The sequence below is a fragment of the Protomyctophum parallelum genome (assembly GCF_964188405.1).
Source record: "Protomyctophum parallelum genome assembly, chromosome: 21".
Lineage (NCBI taxonomy): Eukaryota > Metazoa > Chordata > Actinopteri > Myctophiformes > Myctophidae > Protomyctophum > Protomyctophum parallelum.
The window spans coordinates 14,559,040-14,586,433 of NC_139713.1; the positions used below are offsets into that span (position 1 = coordinate 14,559,040).

Consider the following 27,394-nt stretch of genomic DNA (forward strand, 5'->3'; position numbering starts at 1 on the left):
TATTTAACGGATGATAATTGGCAGCACATTGTTTTCTTCTTCTTCTTATTATTATGACTCCTGTATGGACCTCTGAGCTGAGGGTCTTAATAAGAATATACACCAACGCGCACTTGGACCGATCTAACTCGAAACTATCGTTTTGTGGTTGATGACTGATACGAGATAGGCAACGTGTCTCCTGCGCAACAACCAATGAGCACCTGTTTTCATCCCTGGCTGAGCTGGAAACGCACCGTGCAGGCTCAATGGTAGACTAATAAGCCCCAAACGAATGCTCAAAGTTCATTAGTTTAGCCATTGTTGGTGTGAAACAAACGTAACCGGGACATGTTTTTTTTTTCTTCTTTCTTTTCTTCATGTCCACATCGCATCGCATCTCCTCTTTTTTCCGCGTGGAACCAATTGGTCGTAACTATAGCGACTGTAGTGATCCATTCTTCCCTTTTAATGTATGTGATGGTCGTATAGGGTGACGGAATGCAACACTTTTGTCCTATAGACGGAACACATGCGAGAGAATAAATCCTATATGTAGGCTGAGTTGTGACGGTCTCTCTACACCAAAGGAATATCTCTAGCGGTTGGAGCCGCCGCACGTAACGGCGCACTTCTCTCTCTCTCTCTCCATCGGATCAACTTTGGGGATACATGGTAGGAAAGATGAGTCTTCGTCGGTCAGTGCCGTGGATCACGGGGCTCGCTTTGCTCCTAGTGTGCAGAGGTGAGTGCCTAAAACAAAGTGCTAATTTAAGAGTGTACAACTGTTACTTTATAATAACGCTCTCGGAGTCTCGGTCTATATAGGAGTTACGAATACATTAACACGGCTTATGTTATACTGTGCAAAAGTTCAGCACTGGCATGATGATGCATGGAGAATGGCTGCAGGGAACGTCTGCATTTCCAAATCAAGATATGCTTTCTTTTATTTAGTTGCAATGTAATCTACATTTAATATTTGTTTTGATCTGAGGCAAGATTGGATTTATAAGATGTTGCAAGATGTGACGGAATAAACGTGACATTGGCATTAGGAAGGATGAAACATGGTGTCATGGGTGGCTCAGCGGGAGCAACATTAGACTTAAAACATAGAGCAGATAACTGGTTTTCATTTTAATTACCAGTTTGATGCATTAGGCCATGGTCCACTAGATCAGTGGTTCCCAAAGTGGGGTCCGGGGACCCCCAGGGGTCCTTGAGGGAGTTCCAGGGGGTCCCCATATTGCTAAATGATAGTTTGGAACCAAATGGAACTGTTATGGGTCTGTAACCACACACACACACACACACACACACACACACACACACACACACACACACACACACATTTGAATTATTTTATTTGGATCTGCACAAGAGGCGCAATACAATAGACCCAAACACTGATCAGAATTAGGTTACATTATATGGTCCAACCAGATATAACTGCTGCACATGCTTAACACAGAGGGAAAAGAAAAATATATATCTAGCACATTGATGACGTACTATTACTTGACACTGCTAGACAATATGTTTGTTTGGGGTTTTTTAAGCGGGATACATGAAACAACGCCTTCTCCAGACAGACAGACTGCCCATAATAGCTGAGACAGAACAGTATTTAGCCAACTTTTTTGCATTTGTCTTTAGCAATCCACCCATTTGCAGACCCCAGATCACAAGTTTATGGACATGGCCCAGCCTTCCAAATACAAGGATAATAAGTTGACAGTTATATCCCAAGGCCATAATACGCTCCACCAGAAGCTGATATTTCATACGTTTTGGATGTAAAACAAGTGTCCATATACAAATCAAATGGGCAGCCTATTTCAAATATAGTGACAGTTTTTCTAATTTAATTGATGAACACAATATCTGGGGTATTTGGAATATCTTGTAGTGAATTGACATGCGTGTCATTGTGATCAAACCAGTCTATTTTACAGTGCTGTGTTTATACATTCTTGTTGTCCTGTACTGTACTCCTCTGATCTTGTCTGAGACCAGGTCCACCAGATGGTCATGTCTGGCAATGTACAGTCCTTTATAGTGGCTGCAACCATTTAAGATGTGTGCGACTGTTTCTTTGTCATGTGGTACTGGATGTAGGATGCAGGGTCGTGTGCTGATGGGTACCAGGTTGCCAAGTTGAACTTGGTCGGCAACACCTGCAAACAGGCTTTAATAGTGAAAATAAGAATGTCCTAACCTATGGTGTTATTTGACAGTACAGAGTGTGATCATGAGTGGTTTGCAAAGGGAAGAAGAGCCAGTTTTCCCTGTAGCCTCAGACTGGTCCAGTGTTGTGCACTTTCTGATCTCTTCATTCCTAGAATGGTGGCTCTTGCGGTCGCGGATTTGATTGACAGTTCATGGTCATGCGCACCGTCCTGCTCGTAGGTCGCACATGCACAGACACGCGGATCTATGATGATGCTGTTGTTGAGCGCAGCAGTTGTTGTATCAGGCACCACCCGCTTTAACTGTAATCCTGATCGCTGGCATAGATCATTAAGATCCATCCAGTCGGACCGCACACCGACTCCAGCGGCTTTAATGTCCAATTTACCATCCGCCTACACACACACACACACACACACACACACACACACACACACACACAAACATTCCTGTTTGGTTCCATTTTGTACACACTCAGAGCTAAATTAACATTGAATCACTGCTAAAATCTTCTCATGGGGGGGGTCCCCATGGCATATATTTTCCTGTGGGCTAATTAGTGTCAATTTGGGGGTCCTTCAAAGCAAACCAAAAGGTATAGCAGCGCCACGGGAGACACACTTTCAAATGGAAAGGAGAGGTCTCGCAACATTTGTTTGTCGACAAAGGAATTGCCTTCTTCAGGGTTTATGATTCCCCTGAAGGAAAGGAAGGCAATTTGTTTGTCGAAACGTTGGAAACCCAATAAAAAAGTATTTTTTGGCGTCGTGACCTAATACGAGCTGTGCGACCTCTCCTTTTCTATTTTAAAATGTGGGGGTCCTTGACGTGAAAAAGTTTGAGAACCAATGCACTAGATTCCCTCACAATTATTGTCTCTTTCTTATATTATTAGACAATTTGGCCAGACAGACAGACAGACAGACAGGTACACAGACAGACAGGTATACACAGACAGACAGACAGACAGGCACATGTTCATGAATTTGAATAGAAGGATGGATCTCTGAAGCCACTATTATGATACGATACGTTGACATGGAAAAGAAGGGTGGACTCAGATTGACCATGAGATATGTGTGCACCAGTGTGTATCGGACTGCACTCCCATGTATGTCCAGTGTAGACTGCAGCCTATGCGCGCACGTCTGCACGCACGCACGCACGCACGCACGCGCACGCACACACACAAACAAAGCTCCACTTCCACTCAGACTGTAAGGTCTCCGCTTTGATTCTATACCAACCAGTGAGCTGAGTCTCGGGGGATATTACACCAGATGGTTCTGAGACTTCTCCATGGTTCCATTGTGGGGAGGGGGTCAGCGGGCCTTATCATTCTTCTTAAAGAATAAGCTAGGAGCTTGTGGAATAACCTGACTTTGTAGGACTTCCCCATATATACAGTATACAGTATATGAACTCCCCGACTCCGTCACTGTTTCTCCATATCAGTGGTTTTCATTCAACCCTTTTCACATCAAGGCCACCGTTATTTATTCTGCATGTGCGCCACGAACGGACCGCCATTGGAAGAGATGAGTCGGAACCCAAAACAGGCAAACGTTGATCAAAAAGAACAATTCTTCTACATTCTCTAATTGTGTAGACTAAGCAATAATATGTCAACATTTTAATGGCATTTTCTTTTTTCTTTTCTTTTTTGTATTCAGACAGCCAGCAATGGGTAGAACGCTCCCCCTCTGTGACACATCTAGGGGCCGCAATCTGCATTCAAAGATGACCCTAGAAGCTTTGTCATTGGTCGAACAAAACCCGGTCGCAATGACTAACCAATCAGGAAGCAGACAATGACAAAGCTTCTAGGAACATCTTTGAATGCAGATTGTGGCCCCTAGATGTGTCACAGAGACTACACTTCTTTGGGGGAGCGTTCTACAGTGCTGGCTGTCTGAAGACCGAAAAAGTCATTAAAATGTTGACATTATTGCTTTATAGCGGCTTTAAGTAACGCAGTTGTTTAACAATAATTTAACTCTCGAGAGCGAAGGGTCCATTTTGGTTCAATTTTACGCTCTCAATAGTTAAAGATCTATAAAAGGGTCCATTTGGGGACCACCTGGAGAACCCCCTCATGGACCATGGTTGAAAAAACCACTGCTCTATATGGGTTGTCCACATGCAGGACATAATATAATAGTAAGCCTATAGTTGACCAGAGTCATAAAACAAGGCAGTATACGTGTAAATGGAATCCATTGTCAGTCTTGTCATGCAGTATAGTTGCAGTATAGTGCAGCTAGTTTACTATACTAGTAGTTTAGTAAACTAGTTTTACACATCATATAGGCATTTACACAACTGCCCTGTAAAAACCCTTTGAGACTTTATTTAATCCTGAGTGATGCGTATAGTTGTGTATAATATACGGGTGTCGCACACACATAATAATAAGTGATCTTCAAGCTCGGCTCACAAGGTGTCATGCTGCTGTGACTGTAGACCAGCTATTGTCGGTGCACAGCACCCTGTGCAACAAAGTATAACTCTGGCTTAACCCATTCTGTACGGGAACCCCCTTTTGGTGTTTTGAGTATTATGTCACACTTTAGCTATTGAAAGATAGCAGATCTACAAGCTCATAGCGCGGCACCGAGTGCCGCGCTACGAGCTTGTAGGTCTGCTATTTTTGAGAGATCGTGACAATGTGGCGCAAATCTTTGAATATACGTATATATTCTCTCAGAGTGAACATTTTTAACTCAAATCTTTGCTTCTGGGGGGGGGGGGGGGTCCCTGGAACAACATGTTTTCAGATGGAGGTCGGCGGCCGATTACATATATTTCTGGAGATCCTTGACATGAAAATGTTTGAGAACCACTGACATAGAAAAACTGAGGTTTTTCAGAAAACTGTCTATTTAGAAGGCATTTGTATAGAATCGTCCTCGGGGTCTAAATGGCTTAAGATTGCATTCACACAGGCAGCCAACCTTTGTGACAGTTGCATCCCCAGGAGAGACGCTAGGCCAGCGTACATGTGTGGGCGGCGGTACGGTCCTCCTTTTGATGACAGCCTGTTAATGCAATTGTTTCAGTTACACGGAATACTTTCACACATACCGCCGAGTTCACAGAGTTCATGCAGACAATCACACGCACAAATATTGGCTATAGCCCAATGTAGATATTGTTTCTCTCTCTCGCTTGACAATTTGAAAAATATGGTTCAAAAGACCAAAACTATATCTATAAATGCACAGGGGTGGGTGGGGGTGTGCGTGGGGGTGGGGGTGTGTGTGTGTGTGTGTGTGTGTGTGTGTGTGTGTGTGTGCGTGCTTTTGATGGCAGCCTGTTAATGCAATTGTTTAGTAACACAGAATATTTCCATACAGTATGAGTTCATGGACAGTCAACCACAAATATTGGCTGCCCGCCCGTGTATCAAGATAGTGTTTCTCCTGCTTGACAATTTGATAATATGGTCCAAAAGTGTGTGTGTGCGTGCAGGAGGGAAAGCTGTGGCTTTGTAACCGTGATATTTGGGCCAGCCTAAGGTCCGTTTATTAGTATCCTCATATTGTTCTAATATTATTTGAAAGTTCAACAACGGCAAAGTATCATTCTGAACCCTTATCGTCCTTTTCCCTGCGGGGACGTCATTAATAGCCGGCGAATATTTGGTGAAAAGTTTAGTTTCACGAGACATTTCAATGTGATCAGATAACTGGCGGGGAAGAAAGGGGAACGGAGCATTACGTTCCCGACATCAAGAGTCCCGACATCAAGATGAAACATCCCCGTTTCCTTTCTTCTCTCTGGGAAGAGAGGAGCCGGAGCTTGGGGAACGCTGCAGACTTTTGCCCATGGCCGGAACGGGAAGATCCACTCTCAAACATGCATACATACAGTCATCACATGAAAGCTTGTGTGTAATATTAGTCACAGTCTTTGACACATAGGTATGCTTTCGGCACACACACACGCACACACGCACACAGAGTACAAATCTCCGTGGACAAACAATGTCTCAGGCATATCCAGCTGGGCAGGTATGGAGACATTAGCATAACTAACAGAACGCTCAATCCAAAGCAAAAGGAAAATCAGAAAGTCCAGACAGAGCAGAGTGTGTGTGCGTGTGGTAAAATAAAAAGAGTGAGTTTAATTCTTTTTTACACTCTAGCATTATGTTATCAGGGCTTCTATCTCCCACTGGGTTGGCCTCACACTGTTTGACTTCACTGGAGAGTGTGGTAGGTTTTTTTTGGCATAATTATAGCTTGTCGCAGGAAGCCTGAGAAATAATAGAATTGTCTCCAAAGAGAGGGGGCATGTGTCACTTCACGTCAATCGCCTTGTTTATATTCTGTCTGGTTTCCACACGCGCTGTCGGTGAATATGGTATATATGAGTCTCCCTGGCATTGCCCAAGACACGGGATAAGAGGTGTTTTAGGGTTCAGGTCGAATGCGGAAACGGCAGGGCAGTCGGGAGGAAAAAAATCACACCCATGTGAACTGAGTGGTGCAATTGTATAACAAAGATACAAAAGTAATAATTTGACCCAGCGGTCTTCACTAGGATACGTGTTGGCCAAAGTGTCTCCCGTCAGTGTTTCCCAAATTAACGTTATTCTTTGCATTTTCTACGACTTTCCTTTTCTTTTCTACGACGGTTGATCAGCCCTCTCTGTCTTCTCGTCGTTCTGTGCTGTACAGGTTGTGCATAAGTCTTGCTCATTCATAGATATTTAGGCGGAACATTCTTTGGATTCCATGAAAAAAACGGGGAGGCGTTGCATACTGTACAGCATGCGTATGAGCAGGGTCTCTGTTAACCCACGCAATGCCTCAGAGATGATGTCCCTGTTGCTTGGATAGTTACATGAAATTATATTTATCTACTGGTGCTTTCTGTCTGAAGCAAACGACCAAAAATGTCGACCTGTCCTGCTTTGAGTGCTTTTTTTACTTTTTCTTTGTGCATCCCTCCAACATGGCAGCGGTGTTGTTTTTGGCGGCACATTTTGATTTTTAGTTTTAGTCGTAGTCTCTTGAATAGCTTTGATTTAGTTTTAGTCACCTGGAATGTTGCAGTGTTTAGTCTAGTTTTAGTCGACTAAGCATACGATTTTAGTCGACTAAATCTACAGTTGATTTAGTTGACTAAAATGTAATTTGTCGGTCCTTGATGCCGTCATAATGACTGATTTTACATTTTCTGAAAATAGCCGATCTACAAGCTCACAACGCGTCGCAGCGTGACGCGTTGTGAGCTTGTATGTCTGCTATTTTCAGCAGGCAACCAAGTGTAAAATGACTTACAGTATACTGGATCTCTTGTCCACTAGTCCCTTCCTAACATTCTAGTCTAGCTCGTATTTGTTGACACAATTGTCACTATATTTAGTCTTAGTCTTAGTCATCGTAGCTTAGTTTTCATTTAGTTTCCATTTAGTTTTCGTCAGTGAAAAAAGGTGGTCGACGGACATTCTTTGTCATAGTTTTAGTCGACGAAAACAACAGTGCATGGCAGGCCAGGCCTATGCAAAGATACTCCCCGGAAGTGATCTCATACTTTAGCACTATACACCCGTGCACAGATTGCACTCGCATACATATAATTGTTGCTCCTTCTCCTTCCGAAATTATCCTGGCAACCCCATGGTCACATCGCCATACAAATACTGTGGAGACACAGTTACCTTTACCTCGGTATCTCTCTTTCTCTGTCCCCGTCTCGGCTGTCTGTCTCTCATTGTCGCTTCAAGTTACCCTGGATTGTTTTCAACTCTGTTTTATTGCCTGGTTGTCTATAGTTCTCACTAACTGAGGGAATTCAGAGCTACTTCCATTGATTGACATCCCACCCTGGGTCATTGTCAGAAAACATAAAGTAAGACAAATGAAACACAACGCACACAAAAATAAAATGCCTATACTTCCAGCCCAGAACAACGGCTGGCATGGAACTAAACGCAAAACAAAACTATAGCTACTTTTTCTTTATTTATTTGTATGTATTTCCACTGGAAGGGAAAGAACACAGGTGCATTTTAATTTGAAACTTGATAGACACTTCGGTATCGCAAACTGAGGGGAAACCATTCCACACCTAGAAATGTGATTCCCAAACCAAGACTCAATTCCCTTACCAATTTTCAGCTACACTGCCCCAAGAGAGGTAAACATTGCTGAGAGCTCCAACCAATAAAAAAAAATATGATTTCCATCCTCCATAACCTATATCCTTATACTGTAGGTGTTTAAATGGTTATATAAAAATAAGTCAGCTGAGACACACAGCACTTCATCCACACTGATAAACAGATTGAGATTCTCTTAAGCATTTGAAGTATTTTACTAAATATTTGCTTCAGAAAAAGTGCACAAAGACCCGCACACCGTCTGCAATGTACGAAAACTTTATTTGGCAACCTTTCGGTCAAAGACCTTCTTCAGGCATCCCTTAAATAAAGTGTTCGTATTGCAAGTGCAGACGGTGTGCTTTCAGGTGTGCATAAGACTTTGTTGCCCACTAAATATTGGCTAAACTGCAGAATAATGGAACAGCAGAGCATTATGTTTTGTCAAGCGTAATACAAGCTATATCCGGTGTTTTATTTTGGCGTTCAGTACACTGTGACCACTGCGGCCAGGATAATGAACAGTAGATATTGTAGATACAGTAGATATTTGTGGGGCGCTATGAGGCCACCTGTGGTCAAAATTATGAGCCACTGGCATCGGTCAATCCTAGTAAGCAGCATCATATGTGTAAAGTAAGGGATAATATCTGGCTAGGTGGTCATTGTCGGGAGATAATTCACCGACACCTCTTATTACATGGCTACCTAACATAAATGAATACATTGACCCAAAACACAACGGAAAAAGTATTCCATAAACTTCGCGCTGGCTGCGTCTGGCCAGCTGCAGGGCTGTCGGAAAAACAAGGAAGTGAGTTGATCAAATGGAATCCATTTTCGGGGTATACTGCTTCGTCTATTTCTCGCTCAGATGTTTTCAAAAACATTGAGAGCAATGTTTAGCTGTAAATGACATTGTGTGGCACTAGTGTGTGTGTGTGTTTACATGGCTGTCATGTTGGATTCAGTTGGAAACGGCAGTAAATCAAGCGGGGCGCAACTGGTGCTCAAGAGGGTCTGATTAGGCAGAGGTCTGTTATACAGCGGAGCGGTCATTATCAAGACATAACTCACCGCTGAATTCAGCGATCAGAATCAAAGCACTCAACCAAGCCACCATGTAATAATCGACTTTATTTTGTCAGAAGATTGTAATCTGTGCGACGAGGGGCATCTGTTTAGAGCTCCAATGGTCGTCTGTGTGAGGCGTGAACTATTTATGCAGTGTAATGTGCATTGTGCACGTGTGTGTGTGTGCATGTGTGTGCACGTGTGTGCATGTGTGTTGTGTGTGTTTATAGTTTAGTTACAGCTATCGGTTAAACAATGTCAAACGTACTTAAAGGACCACTTCACCACTTTTCAACCTATCTTCATATAATAGGTCCTCAATAATAATCATGATAAAATGGCACGATCTTTTCCTACTCAGTCTGTGTCTCATGGGAGGGCTGTGGGCAGTTTAGAAACCGTCTTCCAGTGACATCATCATTAGGCAAATTATTTTTTAAACAAAAGAATGTTTAGATTTTCATTATCGTGAGAACGATGGCTTCCATTTTCGCGTTGCAACTTTTCAGGACTAGAAAGCCTGCAGTTTATTATTAGCTTGTATTCCCCATCGATGATGTCACTGGAAGACAGTTTCTGAACTGCCCACAGCCCTCCTATATGAGAGACAGACAGAGTAGGAAAAAATTGCACAATTTTTTTCATGATTATTAGTGAGGACCTATTATATGAAGATACAGTAGGTTGAAAAGTGGTGAAGTGGTCCTTTATTCACAATTTGTCAGATAAGGTAATCTGCGTATAGCCCGTATACGTAACAGAATAATCACGAGCACAAATTGTTGTTCTGTCGTTATCTGAAACCCAACCCTTCCAAATTGTTCTTGCTCACTATTATACAATAATCTCAGCGTATAGCTCAAAAATCCCGTGCCCCCCCCCCCCCCCCCCCCCTGCAAGGAGGAGGGTGGGGCCCTTTCGCCACAGTCACATCACGGAAGACTCGCTTATACGTTGCATAATATGACCCCCTTCTGCGGATTCGGAAAATAGCCCGTTCCGCATTGCTCTGCTCGTATCAATCCATTTTGGCCGGGAACCCATTTTGGTGTTGGCGCTACGAGCTTGTAGGTCTGCTATTTTTGAAAAATCGAAGAACGACTGACATTTTTAGAATCTGATCTCAGGTCAGAATGGGTTAATCAGACCAGTGTGTGTCCAGGGGAAACCTCGTATGAATCTGATCTCAGGTCAGAATGGGTTAAATCCATGCCTCCTGACTGAACAGATGTAAACATTGAAGCACGTGGACCTCCCTCCCGCACAGACAATCCACAACACACCGGACAGCCGATGATGTCACTATACCCGCGCTGATCTCAAATGTAAAATGGGTGTAAAATTAGTCAGTTAGAGTTTGGCTGTGATCTTCATCATTATCATCTTCCGATCCTACATTCCTCCCCACCGCTAATTTTCCCAGCTGATATCAATCTCCTGCGCTCTCCCTTTTCCTCTGCCTTCTTTTCCTTTTTTTTTTTTTTTTACTTTTCCGTTTCCTCATATGTGTAATGATGAAAGTATCAGTGATACTTGCGATGGCTGCACTGTTAGTTAGTTAGTTAGTTAGTTTATTTATCTCAGCATTTACAGTAGGCTACAGTACATTTCAGAATGAGGTTTTCAGAATTACAGTTTGACTGAAAAGGTTTGGGCTGATTATTATCAGCCCACATATGCCCACCTTTTTAATGATTCAAATAATAGAAGAAAGGGGAAAAAAAGGAACAGAAAAAAACAAAAACAGGAACAATAGCAATGGGAAAAACTGATTCTCTGTAGTGTTGTGCTTCTTGTATACCAATGATGAACAGAAAATTCATACTTAGCTTATATGCCTTATACTAGTTACGTTACGCCCACATAGATTTAGGTTTTTTAAAGCGTACTTTTATATTTGACTGTCATCAAGTTGCATACTGATGGCGTATTAGCCCTGGAACATGACTGCCATGATGATTATCATGACAGTCATGCAGAAACTTTGCCCTGTTTTTTGCGCTCGCTGCATTTACAATATTTCCGTATATATAAACATTCTGATTTCAAATATAAAGTACTCACAAAGTGTCCCACGGGTGTTAGTTAGTAGCAGCGCCAGCGATTAGAATTGCTGCGTCCCGCGTTGTTTAATAAAAAGCATTTTTGTCCGAGCTCCCCGGCTACTTTTTTCAAACGGGGTTCGTTTGGGAAATCCACAGTTGCACACCGGGAGCGCACTCGCCTATTAGTCTGTATTGGCAGGGCGGTCAGCGTACCTATATCGAACACACCGAGTGCCACCCTCCTCCCGACCGATAGGGTCGCGTAGTTGAAAGCCAATGGCAAAATAACACCTCGGATAAAAATGCTTTTTATTAAACAACGCGGGATGCAGAAATTCTAATCGCTTGAGCTGCAACTAACTAACACCCGTGGGACAAATTGTGAGTACTTTATATTTGAAATCTGAATGTTTATATATACGGAAATCTTGTAAATGCAGCGAGCGCAAAAAACGGTGTGAAGTTTCTTCATGACTCTCGTATGAATACGAGAGTCATAAACCATGGCTAATGGCGTATATATAGGAGCACCAGTGGTGTAAAAATAACCCTAAGCACTTTCACTCAAGTAGCCTAGTATACTGTATACTGTATACTTAACCCATTCTGACCTGAGATCAGATTCATACGATGTTTCCGCTGGACACACACACTGGTCTGATTAACCCGTTCTGACCTGAGATCAGATTCTAAAAATGTCAGTCGTTCATCGATTTTTCAAAAATAGCAGACCTACAAGCTCGTAGCGCGCCACTCGGTGGCGCGCTATGAGCTTGTAGATCTGCTATTTTTCAATAGCTAAAGCATAACATGATGCTAACACCAAAATGGGTTCCCGTTCAGAATGGGTTAAGAACAATTTTGAGGTATTTGTACTTTACTTGAGTATTTCCAATTTCCAAATTGGCCAAATAAAAGTGGGACTCTTTGGGAGCGATTGGTTCATACCGTGTCATCCCGATTCCGATTGGGCCGGTTAGATTTTCTTTTTTTTCTTAAATATATTCTTTATCCCATTTTTCACCTGTGTCAATCATCTAATGTGATCCTGGGCTCTACACACCCTCCGCCAACCTGTCAAGAGCAACGGACTTGAACTCATGCTTCCTTCATACCTGAGTGTCCAAGTTGCTCCTTTACACCTGACAGGGGGGAGTTTCCCTGGTTGGACGTAGCGCGTGGAAGGAACACGTTATTTCGACCAGTTCCATTCCCCTACATCAGGCGCCCCGGCTGGCCAGGGGGAGGCAGTTTAGAGACCAGGATTACTGCATGTTTTTTGTGAGGGTACCTACCTACCCTAGGGGACACGGGGAGAACATGCAAACTCCACACAGAAACCGGCCGGTTCGATTTTCAACCGAGAAAACGCTGCTTTTCTGCAGCGTCACCAGACCATGAATGAATGAACCACGATTCAGGCTGGAGACAGGCTATACACACGAGAGCTAAATATGTGTTTCAAATTGTGGTTTCATTCTTTTTTAACTTAATTCTTTAACATTTGTGTCCCCATTACATGAGTTTTTTTTTTATAGCTGATCAAATCTCCTTTGATTATCTGATCATTTGTAGCCCATAATGTGCTTGTATAATCTTATCTATATGCCAAGTTGGTTCCAACATTGGTCTTACAGTATCCACTTTCGTCCTTCTGTCATCGCGTATGTGTTGTGTTCCACATAAGCGATATATCTGAGCTGCTTCGGGCCTTCCCAGGGCCAGATCTGGGCTCAGTGCCTTAGTAATAGAGGATAAATTATAGTTCTTAAAAGGCCCATATCAGGGAAGCCGATACATCGCCAAAATCCATGGATTTAACCCAGTTTGACCAGTGGGAACGATTCTACATCAGTTCTAAATCAGTTTTCTGTCAGTGGCTCTCAAACTGTTTCCCAAAAATATATGTAATTGGTTGCCGACCCCCATCTGAAAATATGTTGTTATAAACGTTCGCTCTGAAAGAATATATATATTCAAAGATTTGCACCACATTTTCACGATTTTTCAAAAACGGCCGCTATGAGCTTGTAGATCTGCAATTTTTTCAATGGCTAAAGTATAACGTAACGCTTAAACGGAACCACGAAACCCCCTTATTTTTGTCGTGCTGCAGGAGAGTGAGCTCTGTGTGGGCTCTTGGTGCTGGTCTGGGGGGGGGGGACTCTTGAGTTCCAGCCATTTTCCCAGCAGGTAATTGAACTTCTCTCTCTGCCTTGTGCATGTATAAATCTCCATAAATGCAACATTTCCGCGCTCTCCAGAGGCCGCATGGCTGCATTTTTCTGTGGCGGTATACAGTAGTATGGGATGGAGTGCCGCCTTTTATTCGTTAATTGATGAGGGAGACATGCAAGAGAGGCTGATGTGGTCCGTTCGTGTCTCATCACCGCTGGCCCCGAGGTGGTCTTTCTTGTCGGAACTCTCAGTCTCCTCCCTTCCCCTTGTTGTATACCCGATGCATTCATATTACTGCACAAACTGACCTGCAGCTGTCGAGGATGTACAGTGTATATATAGGCTGAAAAGTTTCTCTGTGTGTGTATACGATGTATGTGTGTGATGCCACTCGCAACTACCAATCTGTATCTCTCTCTGATGTGAGATCCGGAGGCGAGGCAACGGAATGCAATCTGAATCATTTGACCGATACGTATTTGATCACATGACTCCGTTATTGGTAGCGGCAACTGTGTTTTGAAGAAAACACAGAATGGGTTGCGTGACTTGCGTCATGAGCCATATGGCTTTCAGGGGGGAAATTATGATTGTACGAGCTATGGTTTAAAGCCCTATAACCACACCAAAGGGTCAAGGCGGTTTTAGCGTTGTCCCTGCAGTGTGATATAATTATGTCCTGTTGCACGTGGACCCACGTTGACCCACGTTGACCCACACTGATTCAACACATGGAATTCAATGGCCCTAAACCACACCAAAGGGTCGAGACGGTTTTGGCGTTCACTCCTTGCAACCGTTTGGACCCAAGGAGTTGCATTGGTGACCCTTTGGTGTGGTTAGGGCTCAAGAGTTGGATGAAACGGAGACACACAATAAATGTCCTTTTCACATAGTTATATTTACCTCTCCATGGACAGAGCAACGGACCCTGTTTTTGGCTGAAACTGCCATGAAATGGCAACCAAATAGGATTCAGTTGAGTACCTTAATTGTAAATCCCCTAAACCCCTGTTTGAAATCATTAGCTGCAAGTGTTAGCCCCAAGAGGCGAGTAAAAAGACCTCTCCTTCTGTTAAAAGATGATGGGGCCAGTAAGCTGTGGTACAGTAAATGTCACAGTATATTAGTGACTATATTCTGTGAACTTGTCCTTTAATTAATACCATGTTCTCCAGATACCGGATCATTTTGTGTAAAACGGTGTAGCTATATGTCGAGATGATTTTCTTTCCCATCAAATAGGTGCATATACTGTACCTCGCCATGCTGCCTCACACGCTGTGATACATTCCTAGGCTAATTAGTGCTATTTCCAATTTCTTGTCGTACAAGTATAAGGCCAGATCTCTTTCATGTGTAAATCTGATTAATTTACTCTATGGTGAGCTCATCAGTTTGGATTTACATTTAGAGCTGTTTTTTTTGTACATCCTTCCCCGTGAACCCTCTCAGTGTGAGTGCTGGACTCGCAGGATTTTGATGACCAGAGCCTTCATGTCTGCTCTAAAAATCAAAGCTAGGAGAAGGCGCCCTGCTGCTTTTCTAAAACCAGAGTTTAGTTTAGTTATATTAACACATTAACTCTATCTCTACCGCTATAGCTGTTAGCATAAACCCCAGCTCCAGGGGCCAGCATAACAACGTTCACTTTAAGAAGACGGTGTTTGCCCCCCCCCCCCCCCCCCCCCCACACACACACACACACACACTCTTGTTACACACACACACCACCGCAGCATTGGAACTCGCACACACTCCTCGCCTCTCGTCAGAAGCGTTTACAACATGGCGCCATGCGTCGCGGTAAAACAAAGGCACAAATTAAATCCGAAATGTGGACGGCAGAAAATCCACCAAAGGACATCGGCGATCCTAGAATTTATGACTAGAGTTATGACGGTTTGAAAATCCTCCCTTCCACTGCTTTGCACAGTGAATATATTTGCAATCCCATAGTTGGAACGGTGGGGCGTTGCTATGTGAACCGGACCAATGTTAAAGGCTTCCGTATAGCATCAACCATTATATAGACTGAGTCTACGTTGGGGTACGTATATTTATACGGACTTTTGGGATATGACGCCACCTAGCGTCGACGTATGTGTATATATACGTACCTGAGGGGAGGGGGGGGGGGGAGAGAGTTAACTACCATTGACGCTGCTGGACGTCAGACCAAATCCAACCACCACCATTGCCGCCTCCAGACGGCAGAACTCTGCTTTCATTGAAAATAAGTTAGAACGCAGAGTAATCCCTCATACAGAATCTTGTTGGTAACATGATGTACACTCTTGCTGATTGATGTATACTGTGCACGCAACATTCTGGTGTGTAGCAGCCGTCAAGAGACTTCTGCAGGGTTGGCTTCAGGGTCCAGCATTCAACTGCCGTATTATAGAAGAACGGACATAACCGTTGCATAGAAGAAGCTGAGTTTGATTTGTTGTCGGGGGAGGTTGGAGTTCGATTATAATACTGTTCATGCTGCTCAGGGCCTTCCTCACTTTCAGGTCTTGCTCAGGGCCTTCCTCACTTTCAGGTCTTGCTCAGGGCCTTTTCCGGGTGAAAGAAAATGACGATGATCGTCTGCCACTCCACGCAGCTTCTTTTATTTTGCATCCCGTTCATGTCTCGGGTCCTGTAAAAAAACAATCTGAAAAACCTCATGTTTCTATGTCAGTGGTAATTTCTTTCATGTCAAGGACCCCAGAATTATATGTAATTGGCCACCGACCCCCCCCCCCCCATCTGAAATATGTCGTTCCAGGGACCTCCCCCCAGAAGCAAAGATTTGAGTTAAAAACGTTCTCTCTGAAAGAATATATATTCAAAGATTTGCACCACATTACGAGCTTGTAGATTTGCTATTTTTCAATAGCTAAAGCAAAACGCAATGCTTTAAACGCCAAAAGGGGTTCCCGCCCAGAATGGGTATTTAAAATAGGAAACACTGTTGGTGGCGGAAGAATTAATTAATACCTGACTGGCTATAGTTTTTCTTTCTCTTTTCTTTTCTAGCACTATTATATCGGTGCTACAGTATATGATAAAAGCAGGGATTGGAGGCTTAAATCTATAGCCCCACAGGTGTGGTATTACATGGCTTCTCAATGGTCGTCAGACATGTGTTGTGAAGTATATAAGCTCCTGCGCTTGCACAATGTATTCTGCGTGTAATCACAATTTCACTTTCCCACGGCTTGGAAGCCGGCACATGGGGGGGGGGGGGGGGGGGGGGGGGGAAAGGCTACATCTGTGACATGCATGGCAACTGACACCGGGCCTTTGCCACATGTTTACGCCGTTCTGTGTGTGTGTGTGACACCAGTGGCGTGCACAGATAGACACTAGGGGTGCTAGAGCACCCCCTGCCCTTTTCCCTCTGGACAGCAATGTGCCCTTTTGGATTATTATTATTTATGTACAGTGTACAGTATGTGGACCATGGTGATATAACTGACATTGATCAATTCTTGATTAATATATTAATTATGCCCCAAAATCTATAAATCTCACACTATTAAGGCAATCGGCCGGTTCCACACGCTGCACATGGTGCCCTTTTTTTCACTTGAGCACCTGCCCCTCTAAATGTCACTGTGTGCCACTGCTGTGCCTTGACAACTGCTCTCTGACTTCAATCCGGTGAGAAGATGCTACCGTTCCTTCTTGACATTAAATAACCGCAAACGACAATAAAAATGGAGATGTTGACGGTTATTTGAGGAGCTTTATAAGCATCATTGTATGCCCCACATCATTATGTTGTGAAGTGGCACAATGTGTGACTTTCACGTCCAACACTCGGATGTGTTGTTGGCTTCACAAAAGCGCATTGTGTGTCATTAGCTGTGGTGATTTTCTTTAATTCATTTAGATGAACGAGACCCTGGAAACGTATGCAAACTGCAAAGTATGCAGCGCAGCGTTTTGGCTGCAGGGCCAATCAAACGGCAGTTCCGAAATGTCCATTTGTACTGGAACTGGAACTAAATGGACCAAACGGCCCAATTTGATTCCATTTGTACAACCGTGTGAGTTATATTAACACTAAGAATTGCACTTTCACTCTGCGCATTCATTTGTTTTCGTCCCCACATTGTCTCGGTATCGAACAACAGATCTGGACCGCTGAATATTCAATCAGTGAGGTCTTTGTAGACTAATTATAACGGTGCGTCTTCATAAACGAGATGTATGTGGTGACTCAATAACTCGCGGCGGGGGGAATAAATAATATTCTTTCTTTTACTCTGAGGCATGCAGCTGTGTTGTGTGCACAAGTGGTCTGATGAGGGGATGCACGCAATAATAACCCATTCTGACCCGGGATCAGATTCTAAGAATGTCTTCTACATCCTGACAGTTTCTGAAAAAGCTATGTTTCTATGGGCCGATTCATACTCCTATTTTACCGCTGTTTCGGTGCTGTAGTGCCGAAATGATTTCGGCTCGTCAGAAATGTTCAGTAGCACCGAAGAGCCGACTTTAGGACGGTACCCACCCCCTCGAACCTCAAATGACGCCACATTGTAGGCTCTACAGAGCCGAACCGACTTTTATTCAGGTCTAAAATAGGAGCATGAATCGGCCCTAAATCTTCGATTTTTCTAAAATAGCAGACCTACAAGCTCGTAGCGCGCCACTCGGTGGCACGCTATGAGCTTGTATATCTGCTATTTTTCAATAGCTAAAGCATAGCATAATGCTGACACCAAAAGGGGTTCCCGCCCAGAATGGGATAAAGATGTTATATCTTTATTCCTCTTTATATGATAATTCAGGCCAGCGCAAACGTTGCATTGTGCTCATTCCATGCCTCAGCAGCAGCAGCATCAGGATTGCAAGACGATCTATTCTTAGCCTTGAGGAAATTAATGGAACCTTTTATTGGGTGCAGGAGGTTGTGCTCGCGGTGTTGTAACGTATTGTAATGAAGAAGAACATTGAGGGATGTGCTGTTGAGAAAGAGGGGGGGGGGGATGTTGTTGGAACACCCCAGGCAGGTCACATCATATGATATCTGCCATTGCATTGGAAACACTGAGTCCTTCCTTGAAACAACTTGATGATTAATGTTGTTGTTGTTGTATGTGTGTACTGTACACGCATGTTCACTGAGTGAGTGAGTGAGTGCAGCACTTGCCTATGAGTCAGTTAATACTTTGATGTTCTTATTGAACCTATTTTAAATTACTACCAGGTGACTGTCAATAATGATGTCCTTTGCTATGATGTCCTTAACCCATTTAACAGCAGATCTACAAGCTGTGGCGCGCTACGAGCTTGTAGGTCTGTTTTTCTTTTGAAAAGTCGTGAAAATGTGGCGCAAATCTTTGTATATATATTTCAGAGCGAACATTTTTAACTAAAATATTGGCTTCTGGGAGGTCCGTGGAACAACATATTTTCAGATGGGGGGTCTGCGGCCAAATGCAGATAATTCTGGGGGTCCTTGACATGAAAACGGTTGAGCACCACTGACATAGAAACATGGGTTTTTCAGAAAGATTTTAGGATTTAGAAGCCTTTTTTTTCACAAAATGTGTTAAAGCCATGGCGCTACTCTCTCTACTCGGCTCTCTCTACTCGCTCATAAGTCACACTCAAAACCACTTGTGAGACTGAACAGCGATTAATTGGCTCCATGGTCACGGTGCCACGCAAAACATAGGACAATAACTATTTACAATACAAACGGCAATGTGCAAATGACAGTATTTTATCTTCAATATCATCCAAGAAAGAACTACACATATTGTACACATACTGCACTGCATGTACGGCAATGGAAATCGGCAGATATGAGCAGCAGACCGGGTTACAAGATGAAAGTTACCCTCCTCCCAATTCTGTTTATTTGACACAAAAAAACACCCACGGGTAGCTCGTTCTCGGCTCACCGTGACCGCTGAAGACGTCATACTGTATAGCTCCCGACATGATTTCTTGACATTGTATATAGGGCCGTTAATTCCCTGAAGATATTATACTGATCAACTATTCTATTACGAATCATGCTTAATTAAATGGCTATTAGCCACGTGGTCGTTTCCAGCAAACGTGTTAGTGTCGTATCATTGCGAGTTAACGTATCAGGACTTGGTCATTGAATCACACACACAGACACACACAGGCACACACAGGCGCGCGCACGCACCATGGAGTGTCCAATTGGCTGATTATGCCAGTGGTTGTCCCAGCTGCATGTAATTGACGGGCTGTGTAAACACCATCTGTGCGTCAGGTGCGGAAGAGGAGAGTTCACCTTCACAGCTATAGTGTTTAGCTCCAGAAATGACCAGCATGCTGCTTACATACAACGGGCTAACTGCTCAGCCGCTGCTCAGTGACCCATAAAAAGATATGATGGTGTCATAATATAGCCATCTGGTCTGTCTCTGTTGGTTCTATTATTACATCTGCAGGCTAATTTGAGGCAAATGAGGAGAGGAGCTGGGCATGCAATGGAGTCTGGAGTCACATATTAATGCATGCGCGAGCGCGAGCCCACACCAACGCTCTCTCGGTGTCTCTCATTCGCACACTGTATATGCATGTACGTGTATAGGTACACTAAATCGTACCGGCATTTCCGACAATGGAAGTGTCTGTTTCATGATTGTCGGTTCATTTTCTGGGAGGTCGGCGAAATATACGCAAGCTTTGATGGCCGTGGTACGATAATAAGTAATCTCCGTGGCTGACTTATACCAAGGATCAAAGCTTGCGTACATGTACATGTCTGTAGAATGTGTTAGTCTTCATGCTGAATCAATTCCTCAAATAAAATATGTATGTGCCCAACATTTATGAACACATATTTACCCTCTGACGAGGAATGGTGCCGTGTGGCTGAAATGTATAGCTGTGTCCATTGCATCCAGATCCATTCCCCAAGCGTTACGTTAAGCGCTACTTTAGCTATTGAAAAATAGCAGATCTACAAGTTCATAGCGCGGCACCGAGTGGCGCGCTATGAGCTTGTAGATCTGCTTTTTTTTAATAGTCATGAAAATGGGGATTTCTTTATATATATATATATATATATATATATATATTATTATTTTTCAGAGCGAAATTTTTTAACTAAAATATTTGCTTCTTGGGGTTTCCTGGAACAACATATTTTGAGATGGGGGTCCGTGGCCCAATAGAGATATAATTCTGGGGGTCCTTGACATGAAAAAGGTTGAGCACAACTGACATAGAAACATGGGATTTTCAGAAAACTTATTAGGATTTAAAAGCCTATTTTTCAGTCAGTCCAAAATGGGTTAATCCTAAAGACGAATTTCCCCTCGGTAATCAATAAAGCTCTGATAAAACGTTGGATATCTCTTTACCTCTGCAAAGGGGAGTGAGCATTGTACTGTTCAATAAAAAGGGCCTACCTTAGTTAATAGTTGTATTAGCCTTTGGTCTTGAGGTTGAACCTTCAAATAAATTATAATGTGAGAGATGGTTATAACGCACTTAACATTCAGTGGATACATCGCAACAAGTGAGGAACTTGCTCGCCAAAAGCTGATCTACAACTTGTGATGCGGTGCGTTGTTAACTTGTAGATCTGTCCATTTTTGAAGTGCGTCAACATATTAAACATCCATCACGTTAGATTTCCCCGGGTCGACTTTTGTGGCGTCAATGAGGAACAATGAGGAATGAAGTTCTCGCTAAATGTGCTTCTGATTTTTACAACCTTACTTACACACACCCCCTTTGCCCGTTTGGCACGTTGGGTTTTGCTTAGAGAAAATACACCCTCCTTTATAGTCACGTTATTTATTACATTTAGGACCAGCGTTTTGAATCGGGGGCACATTGACTTCATAGTTTTCTTTAGACTCAAAAGTTTTCTCTTGATGCATTCTGTGACCTTAGGGCCCATCGTTAAGTGTGCGTGTGCCTATGCGTGCGTCCGTGCGCGCGCGTGCGGAGGGGGGAGCAGTTGTAATGGGAAACAAAATGGAACTGTTTTCGGCACACCATAATTATATTTCAATCATGCAAATGAGTTGGGGTTTTGGTAGTTAGAGGGCTGTTGGGGTGTGTAATTGAAAAAGCGAAAGATTGTCTCGCATCAAAATGTCGTGGAATGCGCTGGCTGGGCTGCTAATCAGAACAGAACCCGGCGTGCCGCAGCCAGATCGGCGCCTCAATCTCGCTAGAATTGAATCGTTTTATCTTAATTAACTGTGCACAATCCATCCAGGTCTGTGAACGACGCCAAATTTGTGCTCTTAACCAATTTGTACAGAGGGGGAGAAAAAAGTCCCTTTCACTTTAATACATACCCCCCCCCCCCACCCCCATTGTGGGGGGTAGGGCAGGCTTGACAGCGATCTGCGATGGAAGGATAGAATCCTGTCAGTCTGGATTTATAGGGCATCTAAAGCAGATTATCTGCTCCTGATGGAAGGCCTTTATGCCATTGGTTTCGATATAAAGCAGGCTTTAGACAAGTCTATATTTCATAATGATGAGCCCATTCAACCCCTCCTTCTCTGCATGTTGCATATTTCTGGTACCACCTCACCTCTTAATTTTCATTTTTTCCCCCTAAACTTAAAATAACAAATAAGTGTGAACCCTCGGTCATATTTTGAATCGCTATTGAGATATTTGGTATGACATTTCTATATTGTGCAGCCATACCACATGGCGCAAAGGTGGCAAGGCAAATTTGGCTGATATACAAACCGAAAGCTTATAGGTTTGCCAATCAGGGGAAATTGGACACTGCCTTAAGGCCAATTAGTGCTTGCAGCATTGATGTGTCACGACATACCTCTGGGAAAAATGAACGGTCGCAGGCGCTTCACAAAATGTTGCGTAGTCTGATTGGCACTCTGACACAGACAGACAGAGTAGAGACATTTGTGCATTTGCCACTTTGAATTCTGTTTGCCAAATTTTCAGCACAAGATGAGAATAAAATCAATCTGGATCAGGGTCTGGTCCGACGGTGTTCAATTTATTACAAGTTGGAATAAAGTAATTAAAAATGTGCACGAGTAATGAAATCACAACCTCTCTTAAAGGTATATTCAGTGATTTCACTTAATTCAAATATCACTTTTTTTGTTTTGTTGTGATAATCCTCCCTACTATAGAGTGTAAGGAGTTCCTCCCTGTCCCCAGTTAACCCCTGGGGGTCAAAAAACCTTCCCACAGTCCCACAGCCAAAAACGAAACCTAAGGTTTTTTGAGTGAAATCACTGAATATACCTTTAAGGAGATATCGAGACGACATGAAGGAAAAATGGACATTCGTTGGTATATACAAAGACATGAAATCAGCAAAGGGAGGTGTGGCCCTGACATGACAAGTTCTGAGATACTGGGCAATTATATACTGGTTGAAACCGGTATAGCGTTGACTGGCCCATTGTTGAATGTAGCGAGAGTATATATGTCACGACCTTGTAGAAGGCAGGGGAGTGTGCACTGCGTGAGTTATGCACACAGCTGTGCCTAATTAAAATTTGCATTATGGAAAATAAAAAAAATAAGGGATTTGTATATGAACGGAGAATATAATATTCTTGCCATATATTCTCGCCAATCAATTCCTATACGCAAACCATCGCAAAGTAGATCGGTTTAAGTAATGCCCAAGGCAGGTACACACGGACTATACGCACAGATACAGGTTCTTTGAATATATAGATGGATGTTTAGCTTGCAACCTCACACCTAGTATAAGCCACTCGGTGGGTCAGCCTGTCCAAAATGTGTTTTTTTTTTTAAGTGCAAAACGAGCTGGTCACGGATTACATTTGTGTTCTGCTGAGAACTCGTGGTGTCCACTATATGGTTAGTAGTATAGCCGTGGTTCACATGACGCTCGTACTTCACGAGTATGCACTGCCAATACAAACTAATAGGAGAGTGCGCAACTGTGAATTTTCCGAACGGACCCCGTTTGAGAAAAGTAGCCGGGGCGCTCGCTCGGTTATAAAAATGCCCTTTATTAAACAACACGGAATGCAGCAATGCTAATCGCTGTCCCAGCAAATTGCTAACACCTGTGTGTAACCCAGGTCATGGAAACTGGTTACTAATGAAGAAATGGTGCAAGTCTACTTAACTTGATTTCCCCCTGTCATGCTGCTGACAAATAGCCAGCCAAAGACATGGAGACTGACAGGTGAATTTCACCCAATCAGACGACACACCTCAAATGCTTGCCCCGCCCTTCTGCTCCCCACACTCACACAGAAGCTGCACTGCACTGAAGAAGTCCCCCATGACAGAGAGGGAGAGGCACAGAGCCCAAACAAATAATTAGAACCATAAATAAGGTTAAAAGACAGCACACACACCTTGCCCATCAACTCATGGATCCCTGAGGGCTGAGAGTTTGTTCTGCTAAACATTGGTGAGTTGCTACAAACTTTGTTAGCTAAGCCTGTAGCCATGATGGTTAGCCATAAGAGTTAGCAACTAATTGGCTAGAGCCACCATGCAGTTCCAATGCCTTTCATGTTGGCTAGTGGCTAGCACATTGTTCCAAGCTAACCTACCTGGTTCATTATATGTGGATACAGTTTGTACTCTAAACAGAACAGAACTACTTTATGTCATCAATGTATATGGCTGTGTGTTGCTTTTATTGCAGTTTTGTACATTTTGTTATGTTTTAGCCTTTGATAAAATAGGCTAAGTAAAGGATACTAACTAAAAAGATACTTACCAGGATGCACCCGAGGATAAAAACCAGTAGATCATAAAAGTAGATTAAAACCCATAGGTTCAAACCCATAGGACCTGTAGCCTAGATTAAAGGGTACTTCACCCAAAATATTTAAAGGGTTTAATTTGATAGATCATGGTGATCTAATCACTGATGTCAAGAGACAAGTTACACACTATCTGAGCCCATTGTTGTTTACTGTTGTCTATGTCTGTTGTATGTGTTTTTGGTACCATCCTTTTTATTTACTATTTTCTAAATGCAAGCCGGCCGTTCTTTATTACATGCTATATACTGGTGTGGTTTCATCTCAATCATTTTACTCCTTAATGCTCCCAGAGCCCAACCTAACTGAATACTAGTCCAGATTTAATACTTTATATTGTTAGTGGTCACACGTGCCATTATACAAAGGTATTACCGACACACTTGTTACATGTGGCACACGTGATGGCTGGGTACTTTATATTTGAAATCTGAATGTTTAAATGTTCACGTTTTCAGTGTAAATGTATAGCGACCAGCGGAAAACTGGCTTCGGTTTTGCGCCGTGACTGTCATGACTATGACGTGTCATATTTCAGGGGCTAGCGTTGGTATAATAAATATTGTCTGTCATATCTCTTGCAGTGGGAAGGATCCAGAAAGCCTCCCATCATTCATATTATGTCCACTAGCCAACCGGAGTCTGACATTTTACTGCATGGCCGCTGGTATTTACCGCTATCCTAGTCGAGAGCTATATTTTTGATGAGTAAACCTGCAATGCCCGTCTTGCTAATCTTCCTTCACATCTTCAATTCTTCAAATCTCGGGCCTAAATGAAAGACAAATGTGCCTAACCCATTTTGGGCGGAAACCCCTTTTGGTGTTTTAAACATTATGTTATAATTTAGCTATTGAAAAATAGCAGATCTACAAGCTCATAGTGCGCCACCGAGTGGCGCGCTACGAGCTTGTAGGTCTGCTATTTTTGAAAAAGAAATCGTGAAAATGTGGCCCAAATCCTGACAGAAAACGGTCAGGATTCAGAAGACATTTTATACATTTTGAGGTCGGGCCTAATTGGGCTAATTAGTCAGGCAGTGGGTGTAGCGTAAATGGTTGCTTTTGGCTGCCGGGCACGTCTCCCTCCCTATACTATATGGCTGGGCTATAAATATTGACTGTAGTAGATTGGTGTGCAGTGAGCAGAGCAGAGAGGAGAGGAGACTGGAGAGCGGTGGTGGAAAGGGGGCCGACTGTGACAGTGTATAGTGACAGCCTCGCTGGCTGCTCATCCCTGTAACACGCTCCATAAACGGTGTACAGGTGTGTGTGTGCTTGCGTGTGTGCGTGTGTGTGCGTCAGTGCAGGTTGTTTGTGTTCATCTACCATGGTGTATATGTACGCTATTTGTGTGACTGTGAAGGGTTTGATTTGTGCTTTTGTCCCCTGTCTGTCGGTGTGTACAGTACAGTACAACTATATGTATGGGCTGTGAGGGCTCTGTTTATGTGTCTGTGCTCCCGTGTCTATGTGGCATAGTATATTATATCCCATTCTGAACGGGAACCCATTTTGGTGTTGGCATCATGTTATGCTTTAGCTATTGAAAAATAGCAGATCTACAAGCTCATAGCGCGCCACCGAGTGGCGCGCTACGAGCTTGTAGGTCTGCTATTTCTTTTTAATTGAAGAACGACTGACATTTTTAGAATCTGATCTCAGGTCAGAATGGGTTAATCAGACCAGTGTGTGTCCAGTGGAAACCTTGTATGAATATGATCTCAGGTCAGAATGGGATATATATCTCTGCTGTTGGGAGGGAACCTCATAACTCCAAAATGTTCATTTTTCCAGGAAATGAAAAATATACATTTCTTTTCAGGAAATAAAGAAAACCTTAGGCTATTTTTTTTTTAAACAAAGCAATACAGCCTCATCAAAGTTGGTGTTGTGACTTTATATGTTGTCAATTAATCCCAAGAGAGGTGGGAGAGGTGGTGGAGTTGGTTGCTTTAGCAGACATTTTGAGGGTCCGACAAAGCACTTTTTTACTACTTTTCACTGGTTCAACGACATAAAGGGTGTTCAATAGCACTGGAAAAAAAAATCAAAAACCTAAAAAATGGAGTTATGAGGTTTCCTCCCCACAACAACGATATGCAGCGTAGTGAGAAATTAAAGGGGGAAAAAAACGACATAACGTGCCTTTTTTAGTAAAGGTTTTGGGCCACTACGAGCCCCCATGAACAGTTTCTTTTTTTTCCAATTGACTTTTTCTTGAATTTTAATCCAACAAACATGAAAACGAAACGACTGACAATTGACAATACAAACAAAACAAGACAAGACAATATACATACAATACACACAAGGGGAGATATCTGCCTCTCTTCTCTATTGATGACCATAACACATAAGTACCTCAAACAGGTGCATCCGCTTCTACAGGTTAAACAAACGAATTTAAACAAAATCAGAACAATCCATCTAAACCAGTTATCTGTGAAGACTTCAACCTGGCCTCTAAAAGCTGCATGTAATTCTAGCCCCAGAACAGTTGTTTTTTTGCACTATAGCAAGTCTCTGGGAACTGTAATGGAAAGATTGGAACAAAAAACAGTGGGTTTTGACGATGGTGGTGGTGGGTGGGTGGGCACAGGCGGACCTGGGGGAGACAACAAACACATCTCCCGTCAGTTTTTCAACTGGCTTGGGATTTGGCGACTGACCCCCACACAGCATAACGGAGTCACCTCACTGCTGTGTGCTCAAACACCCAGGACTATACTGTATACGCCGTTCTCTTGGTGTGCACCACACATACTCCCCCTCCCTGTGCACAATAATATGGTGAAGGCAGGCACGTGCTCAGAGTGTGTTAAGAGAGGGTACAGGCTTTATAGTTCCGACACTATTATTGGTCCGACGGTCATTAGACCCGACAACCTCAAACCCTAACCTATAACCTAAGCTATTTTTGGGTTGTGCCCCGACAATAGCAGATCTACAAGCTCACGACGCGTTCAGAGCTTGTAGATCTGCTATCTTTGGGTTGTGCCCCAAAAATAGCAGATCTACAAGCTCACGACGCGTTCAGAGCTTGTAGATCATCTATTTTTGGGG

General features: G+C 43.1%; 1 protein-coding gene across 1 annotated transcript in view; it reads left to right on the forward strand.

The window, feature by feature from the left end:
• Positions 1-663: 663 nt before the first annotated feature.
• LOC310878841 (transmembrane protein 132C-like) overlaps positions 664-27,394 on the forward strand; it is a gene marked incomplete at both ends in the record, with an annotated part of 240,058 nt that continues 213,327 nt past the window's right edge. Inside the window, one exon of the mRNA XM_083793256.1 lies at positions 664-724. Within this exon, the coding sequence (XP_083649382.1) occupies positions 664-724 (61 nt within the window). The remainder of the gene's footprint in view (positions 725-27,394) is intronic.